The sequence below is a fragment of the Stegostoma tigrinum genome, chromosome 6 (assembly GCF_030684315.1).
Source record: "Stegostoma tigrinum isolate sSteTig4 chromosome 6, sSteTig4.hap1, whole genome shotgun sequence".
NCBI lineage: Eukaryota > Metazoa > Chordata > Chondrichthyes > Orectolobiformes > Stegostomatidae > Stegostoma > Stegostoma tigrinum.
Window position 1 is genome coordinate 50,924,953 of NC_081359.1, and position 14,641 is coordinate 50,939,593.

Consider the following 14,641-nt stretch of genomic DNA (forward strand, 5'->3'; position numbering starts at 1 on the left):
TTTCCCTGCAGCTGCCACCAAGACCTGCACATGCTATTGTTCAGCTGTGATCTGAAGATCATTATTTGATAACTTAATTACTTGTGATGGAGTAGGGGCTGCTGGGGTTGTGGTTTGGGGTAAGTTGTGTGTGTGTGTGTGTGTGTGTGTCTTGAAGGTGCATCCATGACACTATCAAATAGATCAAGCTACAGTATAGTCATGGCAGGTAGGAAGAATGGGAAACTCTCCTGGCCAGCTTGAACTGTGTGGTCAGTACAGCACAAGTCTCCTCACTTTAAAAGAATTATATGCCGGTTCTTGTCGCAGACTATACTCCTTGGCAAGTATCCTCCTTACTTTGAGGTACTACCAGAAGATGAAGGACAAAGTTGGTCTGTCAAATTGAGTGGATTCTCAGTAATTACTCTACAGATCATTATATAATCATTGCTTGCCACCATCATGTCTCAAGTGAGTGTTATGTATCATTTGGCTGCTTAATATTCAGTTATGAAACTAGATACTTCTAATGCCTCCATGTTTTATCATTAATGGGTATGTATGTTGTTACTCAGCTTATTTCCAGTGCTTTGTACGTCTATAGTGTTCAATTTCATAATGACTAGAGGGCCAACCTGGTTCTCTGTCTCAATTTTATATCCCTTGCTCTTTTTTTTTCTTTTTTGCAAGGACAGAAAGAAGACACTGCAAAATAGAATGTTGAATCGATGAAAAGACAATCTTTGTGAAAGATCACTGGGATAAAAGAGAGGCGTTTGCAATGGCAATAAGAGGGAGGTGGTAGGCTGATTGGCTGGGATGTGAATAGGTACCTCACGTGAAGGAGTGTTGCATGTTCGTCTGTTTCAATCTGAGTGCTGAGCAGGAAAAAGCCAAGCAAGTAGGAAGGGATTTGTACTTGTGATAGACAATTCACTTATCTCTGCCCTGATACGGTCACTAAACTTCATATACATTGCATCCAGGAGTGCTTCCCACTGCTTACCTCTGCCACTTGCAGCCATTCCAATGCAGGATTATTCCTCCCCTTCCACTGATCAGAAATTTTCTGTGGATTCTTACAGCCTGTAAGCATCATGTCTAGAGATTCAAAAAAAGGAACCTTGGGACAGCCTTCATTGAATCTCCATCTCCAAGGTGTTAGATCTTGATTTAAGTACAATATTTTGGCTTCCTCTTGGCTTACCTTTTTAAGTAGTCATTATATAGGTCAGCGTTGTGGTCAGGGCAATAAGATGTGAGATAGTAATGCTGTGGATCAACCTTAAAAAACTAAAACTTGTTATCCAAACACAAGGTCTTGACATATATCCTACTTCACCTATTGCAAGTGGCTTGAAGCATTAAAATTGAGCACGTGTCAGAACATCTCCTGATTGAATTCAAGCATGGTTCACCTTAGCTTTCTAAAGAGGGTGATGACATCATGTCATAAGGTGTGGGTATGAAACTGCAGAGTACAGAGATTGAGTAGTCCTTTCCACACTTTAGGAATATTGTCGCAACTTAAAATGTTGAATGTGACATTCAATATGTGTTTCCTTATCTAACGGAAACCAATTGACTCACCCTGTCTCCTTTCAGGATTTTGTAATTTTTCTGCATGGCTTTTGAAAAAATAATAATTTGTCATACTGAGTATTTAAAAACAATGTGCATTCTCAAGGGTACTCAGACAAGAGATGATTAATAGACAAAATGACAGTTGATTTACCCATTAACTAACTAAACAGTGCACATTAGAATATCTAGGAAATTTGGAAAACCTATCTCAGCCAGTAGATTGGAAAACCAGTTGGATTTCTTCCTGTATGTGAAGTTGGTTATAAAGAGACCGAAATACTGAGGGACCAGAATGGTAGTCTGGAAATAGGACCTGCACAGCAAGCAAGCAAGCAGAAATCAAAAGACAGTGGAAGCTGAGAAGTAAATAAGTTCCATCCTGGATGGTCTGAAAGATTTCAATGGAGTTATTTTATTTAAATGTGATTACCCACCCAAGTAGGTTAGCTTTGTTCGTGTTAAATTTATTAAGTCATTGCATGAAGATACATTTATGATGGATTATATCCAACCGGCTCTTATTGTCGCAGTTATTCCAACAAGCAGTTATTGCTCCAACAATCAACATACTTCCTTACTGCAGAATAAACTTGTGCAGTAATTTGAATCAATAATTTAAATCAGTATTAATTCCATATGCCTAAAGAGAGAAGGAAAGAATGTACGTGACCAAATTGGAGCTTTGGCTTAAATCACTGGCAGGTTTTATTGTTATGTAACTCACCTACAAGTTACATTATCCGTTATAAGTCAGCCGCTATACTCTAACTTCTTGGGGAGCTGTTGCTGCCCTTGAACAGATTAGGTATTTGCGCCACATCTGAATTCATAATAATTGGTAGCAAGTATATGGAATGCTTGGGTGACAGTGAGGAGCCAGAAATTTAACGGTCAACAGAACATAATCATTAATGTCACCCAGGTCAGAGTCTGTAATAGTTGGAAATGGACTCTACCATGCATAATGTGGAACTGTAGCTGGATTAAGATGGTTCCAAGAATGAAATATGAGAATGGAGTACTTACAGGCTGCTTTCTTTGCAGTGAATAGATTCCCAATGGCTGGGGGGTGGGTAAAGGAAGGGGAAATGGCAGACATGGTGTTTCACCTGATACTGTGTAAATGGGCATCTGCAGTGAACTGTAATGCAAACAATGCACTAATTGAACTAAACTTTCTCTGAGGATTATTCAGTTGGCTTTGCTGATTAAATTGGATTAAGCTCTGAAGAGGACACAAGGAGGTCACAAAGATATTAGTTTGTGAGTGGGCAAAGATATAACAAATAGACTATAATGTGAGAAAATGAGAAATTGACCATTTTGCAGAAAGAATTAAAGAAGCATGTTATTGAAATGTTGATAGAATGCAGAGCTCTTAGATGCAGGGGATCTGCCTGGTCTCTAGCACGAACTTGAAAAGACTATTATGTAGTTACAGCAAGTATTTAGTAAAGCTAATAGACAGTTTCTCTTCTTGCCAAATGAAAACAAATACAAAAGTCAAGGGTTATATTTCAGTTAAACAGGGCACTGGTGAGACTGCATCTGAAGTTCTGTACACAGTATTGTTCATCTTCTTTAAGGAAGAATGAATTGGAGACAATTCAGAAGAGGCTTATCAGACTAGTACCTCGAATATAGATAACACGCTGTGGAGCTGGAGGAACACAGCAGGCCAGGCAGCATCAGAGGAGCAGGAAAGTTGACATTTTGGGTCAGGACCCGAAGGGTCTTCTGATGCTGCCTGGCCTGCTAAGTCTCTTCAGCTCCACACTGTGTTATCCCTGACCCCAACATCTGCAGTTCTGGCTATCCTGAGTGAATTAATACCTCAAATGGGCGGTTCACCTTATGAGGAAAGGAACAGGAACTAAACTAGGTTTGTATTCAGTAGTTTAGAAAAGTAAGTGATGACTTGATTGAAAGATAGGAAATCCTGAGGGCTTTTGACAGGGCAGATGCGGAGAGAGTGTTTCTGTTTGTGCAAGAATCTAGGTTTTACTGTTTCATGATCAGAGTTTTCCATTAATGCAGAGATTGGGTGAAATCTTTTCTCAGATGTTCATGAGACTTTGAAACAGTCTGCCTGAAAAGGTGGTAGATGCAGAATCCTTGAATATTGTTAAGGCACAGGTAGATACATTCTTCTTAAATAAGAAATTGAAAGGTTATCTGGAGGAGGCAGGAATATGGATTTGACTGAAACCTCAAATCAGCCATTATGACAGAATGGCAGGCCACGCTGAAGGGCTGACTGGCATACTCCTGTCCCTGATAGGCCTGATAAAATATATGCATATTCATCTGCCATGTTGCATTGTTTGGACTAGTTGAGCATTCAGTCTAAGAACTCTAGACTTCTTTCAATCATTTTGTGGATTTGACATCGCTCCTAAAATATTTTTCAATCTTTTTCCTTTTACATTGTGCACTACATTCCACTAGTTTAAAATCCAATATAAGTTTAGCTGTGAACAGTAATACAACATTTTAAATTTAATTAAAATAGATTGAGCAAGCTTTAAAATTGAATGCCTAACCTAATCAAAAGCAGTTAAGAGTTTGAGCAGAATTTGAGAAGGTTTTCAAGGAAACCTGATATCGGCTATAAAACTGGTACCAACCTTACTGTACTCCAGGCTTCTGAAGATTGGGTCAGCATCTCTTAATATCAATAGAATCTTAGCCACCAGAGTTCCCAGCCCAGTAGAGGACATTTTAATTGTTACAGTGTCCTAAGACCTCCTAGATAATCAGAGGCCAGAAATTCTCTATCACTGGTGGAGTCAACAGCAATCAATGCTGCTGCAGTTGCTGCTAATTCAGTTGGGCTTTCACCAAGATGCATTCTGAGGCCCCTGGAGCAAGCAAGTGACAACATCATAGGGTTGTGGTTGCTCTCAGCAAGCACTCTCTTCCCAGTGCAGAGCCCCTCTTTCAGTGTCTTGATTTAGGGTTAAATACTAAAATCAAAACAAAGCACCGCTGTGTTTGCCTGTTGCTCTCCCCATGTGGTGTATTCCCAACCTTGCCATTGCCTTTGGTGGGTGAATAAGGCTGTTAGGACTTTAACTAATGTTTACACTGGAAGGCTGCCTGCAGATGTTCCACCCAAGACTCCATGATATGGAGGTGGGTGCTGTGAAAAAGTTAGTGGCTGACAAAATTACTGAAATCATGGGATAAACTCCACCCGTCAGGATATAAGGAGACTGTTCTTAGGAAGAGATAATGGGAACTGCAGATGCTGGAGAATCCGAGATGATAAAGTGTGTAGCTGGATGAACACAGGGTCTAGGCACGAAACGTCAGCTTTTGTGCTCCTAAGATGCTGCTTGGCCTGCTGTGTTCATCCAGCTACACACTTTGTTCCTAGGAAGGCTTAGCTAGTGTTTTTCAAGGTATCGAAGTTGTCGTTCTTGTGCTTCGTCTTTGCAGTTGGCTGTCATGTGCACTTATGTATAAAGTTGAGTCTGATGTCTTTATAAGAGGCTATCATGTGTCTCAAATGTAATGTAACCAGCTATGTATAAGTACTGTTGTACTAAATAAGTACCATACAGGTACTATGTAATAAACCTGTATATTTGTTTGCTAAGATTAAGCTTATCTTACGCCAAAGATTTTGTGTGGGCATTCCTCCCCACTTTCTTTTGCTTATTCATTCACGGGATGTGGACATCACTGGCTAGGCCAGCATTTAGTGGTCTTTCTAATTGCTTGGTGAGTCTGTAGCCACAGGTAGGCCAGACCAAGTAAGGACAGCAGATTTCATTCCCTAAAAGCATTAATGAACCAGGATAATAAAATGTGAGGCTGGATGAACACAGCAGGTTTTTCCAACAATTGACAATGATTTCATGGCTATCATTAGACACTCAGTTCCAGATTTCTTTTCCAAATTCCACCATCTGCCATGGCAGAATTTGAACTCAAGTCCCCAGAACATTACTTGGTCTCTGGCTAACATTGATAAAACCACCTGCCATCACTTCTCTTATACTTGTTATCAGTGACTTAGACTAATACTAATACTAATACCAACGCATGGTGGCAGAGGTTCTGCCCAAAGAATCTTGAATAGTTGTGTAGGATCTAAGCACAAAATTTATCATGCTGTTAGAAAAATAGATTTAACTACATATACCAGAAAACTGTCTCCACTTTACTCCCTCCTGCTCAACCACACAGCCCCAACTCCCACCTCCAGACATACCTGCTGAGGTAGTAACACTCACCTTTTACCCTTTGTCAAGCCAGGCTACAGGCTTTAACAACAAGCTGATGAAATTTGTTTTTCAGGATCTGAGATTAGTTATTCTTGATACTTCGACAGTAGCCCAAGAAAAATGTTGGTTACTTTATCCGCAAGCAAGCAATTAAAGAATATATATAGTTGAAGATTCGGCAATTTTTTTTTTACTTTAGCCTGTTGCCTTGCTCAGATTTCTCTTGAGGGTCATAACTATGTATTTGTTGCAAAACGGATGTGTATTTTGCAGCCCATCTGAAATAAGCACTAAAACATTTCAGAGGAACTAACCTTCCATGTGACTTACTTATGCTATAAATGTGCTTCATGAGAAATAAGTTTATGACTTAAAAGTAGATTCTATTTAGTATTGTCATTTTCTAACTGGATTTTTTATTTCTTTGCTTTTAAGACATGGTTTTGGGTGACTGGACCTCTCTGTCTTTATTGTGCAGAAAGGCTGTATAGATACATTCGGAGCAGCAAACCAGTCACCATTGTGTCTGTGAATTCTTATCCCTGTGATGTAATAGAATTACGAATGCTGAAAGAAAACTTCAGAGCAAGGCCTGGTCAGGTAAGTTCAAATAAAGTTAGCTTGCAATGTTATATTCTTGTCATTGTTAGATTGTCAAGGGAAAAATAATAAGCTTGCTATTGTATGCTTACTGAAATATTAAAGGTCACAATCTCCAATAGCTGTCTATCTCTCTCAAAAGAATACATTATATCAAATTATATAGCTGAGATCATAAACTCCTTTGGCTGCTTGACTGTCTTTCCTTTCTATGTGACCAGTTTATCTTGCTCTATTTTTAATAAGAGATGTGGGACTTTGTCAGGATGTGATATTCATGTACTAAATAATATAACACTAAATAACTCTAAGGAAAATTTGTGCTTCTCCATATCGCTAAAATGTTCACTGTGCAACTCTTCCTCCAGGTTTGAATCATACCTGCTAGGAAAAGCAAGGTTGACTATGGCATTTGCACTAGTAAATTACAGTTCATATTTGATGAAGCAAGCATAACATTGAAGTTTGCTGTAAAGATAGTTGGAAAACATATGCTACATTGTGGACAAAATGAAGGAGAAATTTGTTCATGTTGCTCTGCTTCTAATGGCATCATGTCTAAAAAGTACAGCTGGAAGACATGCCATGTGAATAAACTTCTCCTTCAAGGGCCAGCAAACATGAATATGTAGACATATTAAGTAAGTGGACAAAATCATGGCAGATGAGTCTAATGCAGAGGAATATGATTACTCATTAACATAGGAAGGATATGAAAATAGAATGTACTTTAAACAGTGAGAAACTGTTATGTTGGTGCTCAGGGAGATTTGGGTTCCCATGTATTAGAATCACAAAGTTCTCACACAGGTGAAGAAAGCAATTAGGAAGACAAATAAAATTATGGACTTTATTGCAAGGAGGTTAGCATACAAGGAACTGAAATATAGAGCACTTTGTACTACAAGTATGATCTCAGCAATGTACAGTCTTTGCTACTGGTCCTTTTTGGGGCAGGGATTCACTAGATCAATTCCTGGGAGCTCTCCTTTTGAGTAACAGACCTATGCTGTCTCAAGTGCAGAAGGATGAGAGATCATTTCACTGAAACATGCCAGATTCTTATTCTTCTGAATGATATTTGAGATATGAGACAAGATGCTATTATCAGAGGAGAAAAGCAAGAGCCTGGTTACATGCCTTTACAGGATAGGAGAAGAAAAGGATATACTTGGATAATGGATATGTGAATTGATGAGTCCTACATAGAGGTCTGATTTGTGGCATTCCTTGTTCTATATATAGTCATTATTTGTGAGGTAAGATAGAAATTTTGTGAGACATCTAGGGGAATTTGAGATTTACTAGAAAAAGAAGTGAAGTTGAGTTTTCGAAAATGGGGAAAATGCATGTGAAAGAATTGAGCATGGATTTTCATTCTAAAGATCGGTATAGGTGTTGAAAAATATTTGAGTTAGGCTCAGCCACCTTGGGAGAAATCGCTAGTGTAGGTGGGATCATGGGGAAGGTGAGATGGATGGCAGCAGTTAGCCTGCCCAACCTGGAAGAATGTTTGGAGCTAATGACAGGAGTTGCTGATTACATGTTGGTCTGCAAAAAATGCCTATGTCAGTTCCGGTGTCTCCATCTCAGTAAAAGCAGAAAAACCTTCCAGCCCTCATTCCTCACATCCTTTCAACTCCCTCACAGACTCTGTACACCACCCACGCACCTTCTGTTTTCTCCCCACCCCCCCGCCACTGAAACAATACTTATGATCCTTCATGCCCCCATTACAAAATATGTTCCCCATAGGCCTTCATGCACTTTCCATGCTAATTCTGTTAGTGACCACATAACCATTGTCAGTTGTTGTTAAAACACATCTGGTTTACTAATATTGTTTAGGGAAGGAAATCTTCCATCCTTATGCATTCTGACCTACATCTGACTTCAGATGCACAGATGTATGGTTGATTTTTAACTGTTCCCTGAAATGTCTTAGGGAGACAGGCAGTAGGATGGCTAATGAATGCTGCCCTTGCAAACAACACCTAAATTACATGTAAGAATTTTAAAAAAGAGCCACTGTACATTAAGTAAAAGCCACGTACCTTGTCGTACTATTTTGATGTCTAAGAAGAGCTTTTAAAATGTAAACCAGTAATTCACAGATAACTGAGATAACACGCTGTAGAGCTGGATGAGCACAGTAGGCTGAACAGGAAAGCTGACGGTTCGGATCCAGCTCTACACAGTGTTATCTCAGATTCTCCAGCATCGGCAGTTCCTACTATCTCATTCACAGATAACTGTCCATTTTGTTTTAAAACTTAAGCTCCTTTCTGTTACAGGGCAATTGAAGTGTCAATCATCTAGATCCTTCAAAGGTTCAGCAGCTGAAACTGCAAATACTTGATATTTATCTAAATAAGGTTAGAAATTTGTGTGAAATTAGTTAAATGGTTAATCAAACAACAATTCTCATGTTTCAGCAGACTGATCGATTGATTGATAGATACTTGGACACTCAACCAAGAATTGCTCATGAGGCAGGTGGAAACTCATGTTCTGACCAGCCCATAGTCTTTAAAATTCACACCCAAAATCAGAAAGCCCAGAATTGGAGTTTGCAATTCCAGAATCCAGGACACACCATAATGTGTATGAGGCTCCGGGATCATCCCGACTCTGTTAAAATCTAGGTCATACAAACTACAAATGCATGAAAGTCATAGGAGAGAAGTATGGAGTTTGAATGAGAAAGACTGAGATGGAGAAAAAGAATGAAAGTAGTAGAGTGAAATACTGTTTGGACAAAACTGAAGATCTGTGCTGTACTGTTCTGTGTTCTATGTGTATATGCAGAGAAAAAGTTGCAAGAAAAAAGCAGCATTCATCTTGAATGTCACAGAAGGTTATTTAGCCAAGGTTGAAGTCATTAAACTCTTTGATTCCTGATTTACTAAAAAAAAGTTTTCAGTACATTGCAAAAGTAAATATATTACAGCTTTTGTTTCTAAAACTAGAACTATCAGTGCAAAAACATGAAGTGATAGAAATGTACAGTAATTGTAGCATATATAAGATGAATCAGATAGGTTAGCTGCAAAGTACTCCATGAAAATTTATTTTGAGCTTAAAGTTATTTAAAAACAAAATGCAAATACTAAGCTTGATTTTTGTGGGGTAAAATGACCGAAGGTCATGGAATTTAGATTGGAGGATGGAATCATGTTTCATGTTTTGAGAACGGCTTTGAGGGACTGATTGGCCTAATCGTGCACTTGTATTCCTAAAAACCTATTGGGTAATGATCTTTGGATTCACTTACTGTTTTTCCTCTCCTCTTCCCCTCCATGTTTCCTCTAGTATATTGTTCTGCACTGTCCGAGTGTATCAACATTTGAGAGCCATCCCTTTACCCTCACAACAGTAAGTACGATTATTTATATTGTTTTTAAAAGCAAGTCATCAAAGAAGATTTTCATATTTGAAAAGCTAAAGTTTCAAATCGCTGACGGCCCCATCAAATCTTGTTTTTTAGAATTTAGGAACTAGAGTATCTTGGTTATGAATTGTATGGCTGTGGTCAAAACTTGGCAGCAATATTGAGAATGTTCAGAGTCAAATCAGTGTATATCTTTCTAAACTGAAGTTAGTTCATGGAGTGCTCTGTGACTGAGCTAAAATTATACTAGAAAATTGCTGATTTGAAACATGTTTGGAGCTTGTAAATTTAATCATGCCTCTTTGCTAAATCATGTTTTGATACTATTCACAATGAGGAAATAGAAAAGTTTCTTTTTAAGTTTGAAAGCTTTCCAGCAACTAGGTTAAATAGTGTCTAGAACCATTCAGCTCAATTTCAAATTGTTCATTTTCATTTCCTAAATTTCATGTACCGGTGGTTAGACAGGGTTATAAACGTTATATTTTAGAAAACACCTATGCAGTCTACAAAATGTCCACTGAGGAACTCCTGTTGTAACTTTGGTAGCAATCTTGCAAAAAAAAGTATGAATGGGAATCTCTGAAATGTATTCAGTGTTTCTCGTGCAGCAGATGATTGGGAGAACCCCAATCGAAATTTTATCTTGTGTTCCTGAATATCAAGATCTGCATTGGAATGACTAAAAGTATGTTCACATCTTACTGAAGTGCAGCGCTATTAACCTGCCTGATGCTGAATTGATCATGTTCTAAGAAACGCGTTTTGCCAGTCACAGGTTACATGGAGTTAAAATTGACTGCTGCTTATTGTCACAGGCTGGGTTTAAAAAAAAAGATAAGCTGAGGTACAGCAGTAAAATACCATAGATATGGGAAATCAGAATTAGAACAGAAAGTCTTAAAATACTGAGCAGGTTGGGCGGTATCTGTAGAGAGAATTTAACATTTTGGGTTTCTGCCCTTTTCCAGTTCTGATGAAAGGACACAAACTTGGAATGTTAATGCTAGTAGCTCATGTGCAGATTTGCTCACATTTTTTTCTAAAACGTGTGGTTTGGGAAGGATGTGCTATCCAAGGGTTAAGTACTGCCGTTGTTCCGGGATGATTAATTACACAGATATTTTAAGGCATTTTGAACACATCAGTAGGTCAAACCATTTTATTCAATTGCAGACATCTTGAGGCTGATCAATTGGCAACTGTATTTACCTAATTGCTTTGAATCCTCTGAATGCCTGACTAATTAAATGTAATAAAAAAGAAATCATTATTTGTCTTGGGATATCTTCAAAGGTATTTGAAGGTGTGTCCTTGGGCTTGAATTCATGAAGTAACAATCATTCTGAAAACATTAAGTCAGATGTTTCTGTTGCTGTAGATAGGCTTGTAGTAAGGTTGTGATCATCCATCATGAGTCAATATTATTAGGAGGGGTTTTATGTAAAGCCCTATCTTTGTTTGAATTTTGAGGAGGATACTGAAGTTTGTATGCAGTGTTAGTGTCCTGCAGTTCATCAATCCATTTTAATGAGTAATAAATTTGTCTGGTCATCTTTAACCTGGGTCTACAAGTGCTTATTTATATTCAGCTGAATACAAACACATCACATCCAACAGGTGACAAGTTGCAGCACCGTGGCATTTGTTTTTGTTTTTGTTTAGTTCTTGAATCTTGCATTTACTTTGATGTTGACTAGGTCTTAGGGGTGTCTAACTCCAAAATTGTAATAACCTTTAGCAGTAAAAGGTCACTTTTGAATAGGTATTTTCTGTACATTAAATTTCTGAATACTAACTCAAGATGAATATTGCTTCTCATGGATTTTTCAAAAGCAACAATAACAACAAGTTGTATTGATATAGAACCTAATACATAGTAAAACATCCTAAGGTACTTCACAAGGACATTATAAAACAAAATAGGACACCCAGCCACATACTCGGATAGATGACCAAAAGCTTGGTCAGATGTAAGTTTTAAGAAACATTTTTAAAGACATTGCCTAACCAGACACCAGTGCAAATCAATGAGTGCAGGGCTGATAAGTGAAGGGGACAAGGCACAAGACAAGACACTGGCCGTCACATTTTGTATTTTTGAAGTTTAAGGAGATTAAAGTGAGATACTAGTTGCAAGTAATTTGGAATAGACTCATTTAGCAGAATGATGGTCTCAACAGCAAAAGAACTGCGACAAAGGCAAATGGTATGGTGTCGAGGTGGAAATAGGTGACCTTGGTGAAGATGTGAATTTGAAGTTGTAAACCAGAGTTGAAATGTAACACCAAGGTTGCAAGCAGACTAATTTAATCCCAGAATGTTGCTAACGAGAAAAGTGGACTCAACAGCCAAGATAACAAAGTGTGAAGCTGGATGAACACAGCGGGCCAATCAGCATCTCAGGAGCACAAAAGCTGACGTTTCGGGCCTAGACCCTTCACCAGAGAGGGGGATGGGGAGAGATGTTTCTGGAATAAATAGGGAGAGAGTTGTGGAGTAATAGTGGAGTTTAGAGTTGGATTGAAAACAATGGCTTCAGTTTTTCCAATATTTCATTGAGAGATTTTTCTGCTCATTCATTACTGAATGTCAGACAAGCAATCTCATAATTCATACTGGATCTGCTGGGTTGCTACCTCATTCAGAATGAGGAAAGCCATCTCATTGGAATGAGGGCAGGTTTTCTGTATATTCAGTTTATAATCTGGCATAGTTTTGGATGCCTCTGGACATTTGGAATGCCGCATCCTATTCAGTCAGGACAGACATTACTGCCTAGTCATAATATTTATGTGGCGCTTCCCAGGTATGGGGTGTAGAATTGATCTTATCAAAGCGGTGAATGGAGTTACTGTCTCATTGTTGGAATTGCAATGTCTAAAATTTTTATACTAATTCAATTTTTACCACTGAATGCTTCAATACCTTGTATTCTTAAGTTAGACTTCAAGTCATTTTAGTCTGTTGACAAAAGATTCACTGCCTCTGTCAGCACCTCACTTCACCTGGTGAAAGGGCTACACTCTGAAAGCCTGTGATTTCAAATAAATCTGTTGGACTATAACCTTGTGTCGTGTGACTTCTCACTTTGTCTATCCCAGTCCAACACTGGCGCATCTGCATCATATTCAGTACCCATATTCAGAAGTGCTATATGCTTGAAATGGGGTATCCAATTGTCATTGCACAAGTTGTAAAGAACTATTTGGCAAATGAAGTGAATTCATTGGGTCAACTGTGCCTCATTTAGTAGTACTGTTGCCTCCGAGTCATAAGATTCTTTGTTGAGGACCCCCCCCCGCCCACCAAATCCAGATCTTAAATGCAAGCTAGCAAAGTTAATAGTCCAGTGGGGATTACTGCACTTTTCAAGGTGCTTATTTCACATGAAACCAAGGCTCAATTGGATGTACAAAAATCACTTGGCACTATTTAGAAGAAAAGGAGATTCTCTTGTATCCTGGCTAATATAATCCTTCAATCAACATCACCAAAAAAGATTTTCTGGTCCTTATCACAATGCTGCTAGTGAGAGCTTTTTGACTCTAAAGGGTTTTTAGATAACTGGAAGTTGCATAAAGCACTAAGTTAAACCCTGTTTTTCTTTCCATTGGATGTTTATCTTTAGACCTGTATTTTGGGATAAGAAATTCCAGCAACAATGAAACTGGCAGTTTTTTTCCCCCATTTTTGATGCGATGCATCCTTGTATATTTAAAGTGGATGCAATATTATTAAATTTAAAATACCATATTGTAGCCTGCTGTGAATATTTGCTTAACCAGTAAGACAGAATAGCATTGTCCCTACTTACAAACTTGGAATGTTATTGGTTCCTGTAGCAGGAAATGTAATCATACTGCTTAAAGTCTCTGGTTTGTGATTATGAATCATAGCACAATAACTAACGGGGAGACAAAAGAAAGAGGAAATGACAAGAGTGCATGAAAGAGAATCAATGAAAATGAAATTGGGAATAAAAAGGAACAAGGAAAACAGAATAAAAGAAAGAGTGATAGGAATGATTGAGATGCATTTATAAGAAAAATGTGCAGAATTCAGTTTGTTTGATGTGGCCGGATGCCCTTGGCTGGGGAACATACATGACTTTTAAAGGGGAGGCCTGATTGGATTAGTGCCAGGTACTGTTGGTAATGGGCCCTGCCTGGATTTAGCACCTTAGCACCAATATTCCAGCATGCTGTGAGCTTGCAGCAATTCAAAAACTGGCAGTGAAACCAGGGTGGCTGCTACACCCAGGGAGTGGCTTGCAATTGGTGATCAAGGACAAACAGGGTTTACATGGCGAATTCATGGATGGTGAATGGCGTAGGTGAGGTTAGAAGAAAGGACAGGCTTGTTGTGACCAGTTCCTTTCACAATGTTATTTTCTTGATCAGGCACTATATCCCTTTGATATTTTAGCTAAATTATGTGTCTAATTGACAGTCTTCCAAGAGTTAATGAATTTTTCTCATGTACAACTTATCGTCTCCGCCTTAATGATGGGGGCTTTCCTGCACTCAGACTCCTATTCTGACTAATTAGATCCAGAAGCCGTATTTCTTGTTACAACCTGCATTAAATCCAACCCAATATGGGGTTGATCAAGGAAGTGTGTAGAATTTAAGCAAATTTACGAATGATATTGTGTCCAGTTCTGGTCGCCCTATTACAGAAAAGATGTGGATGCTTTGGAGAGGGTGCACAGGATGTTTACCAGGATGCTGCCTGGACTGGAGGGCTTGTCTTAGGTGGAGAGGTTGACTGAGCTTGGACTTTTCTCTGGAGAGAAGGAGGAAGAGAGGTGACCTGATTGAGGTGTTCAAGGTAATGAGAGGCATGGATA

At 38.7% G+C, this 14,641-nt stretch overlaps 1 protein-coding gene across 3 annotated transcripts in view; it reads left to right on the forward strand.

Moving 5' to 3' along the window:
- LOC125453513 (NADPH oxidase 4) overlaps window positions 1–14,641 on the forward strand; it is a 172,365-nt gene that overhangs the window by 82,890 nt on the left and 74,834 nt on the right. For all 3 annotated transcript variants that reach the window (XM_048533215.2, XM_048533216.2, XM_048533217.2), the window contains 2 exons: window positions 6,234–6,398; window positions 9,711–9,773. In XM_048533215.2, the coding sequence (XP_048389172.1) occupies window positions 6,234–6,398; window positions 9,711–9,773 (228 nt within the window). The remainder of the gene's footprint in view (window positions 1–6,233; window positions 6,399–9,710; window positions 9,774–14,641) is intronic.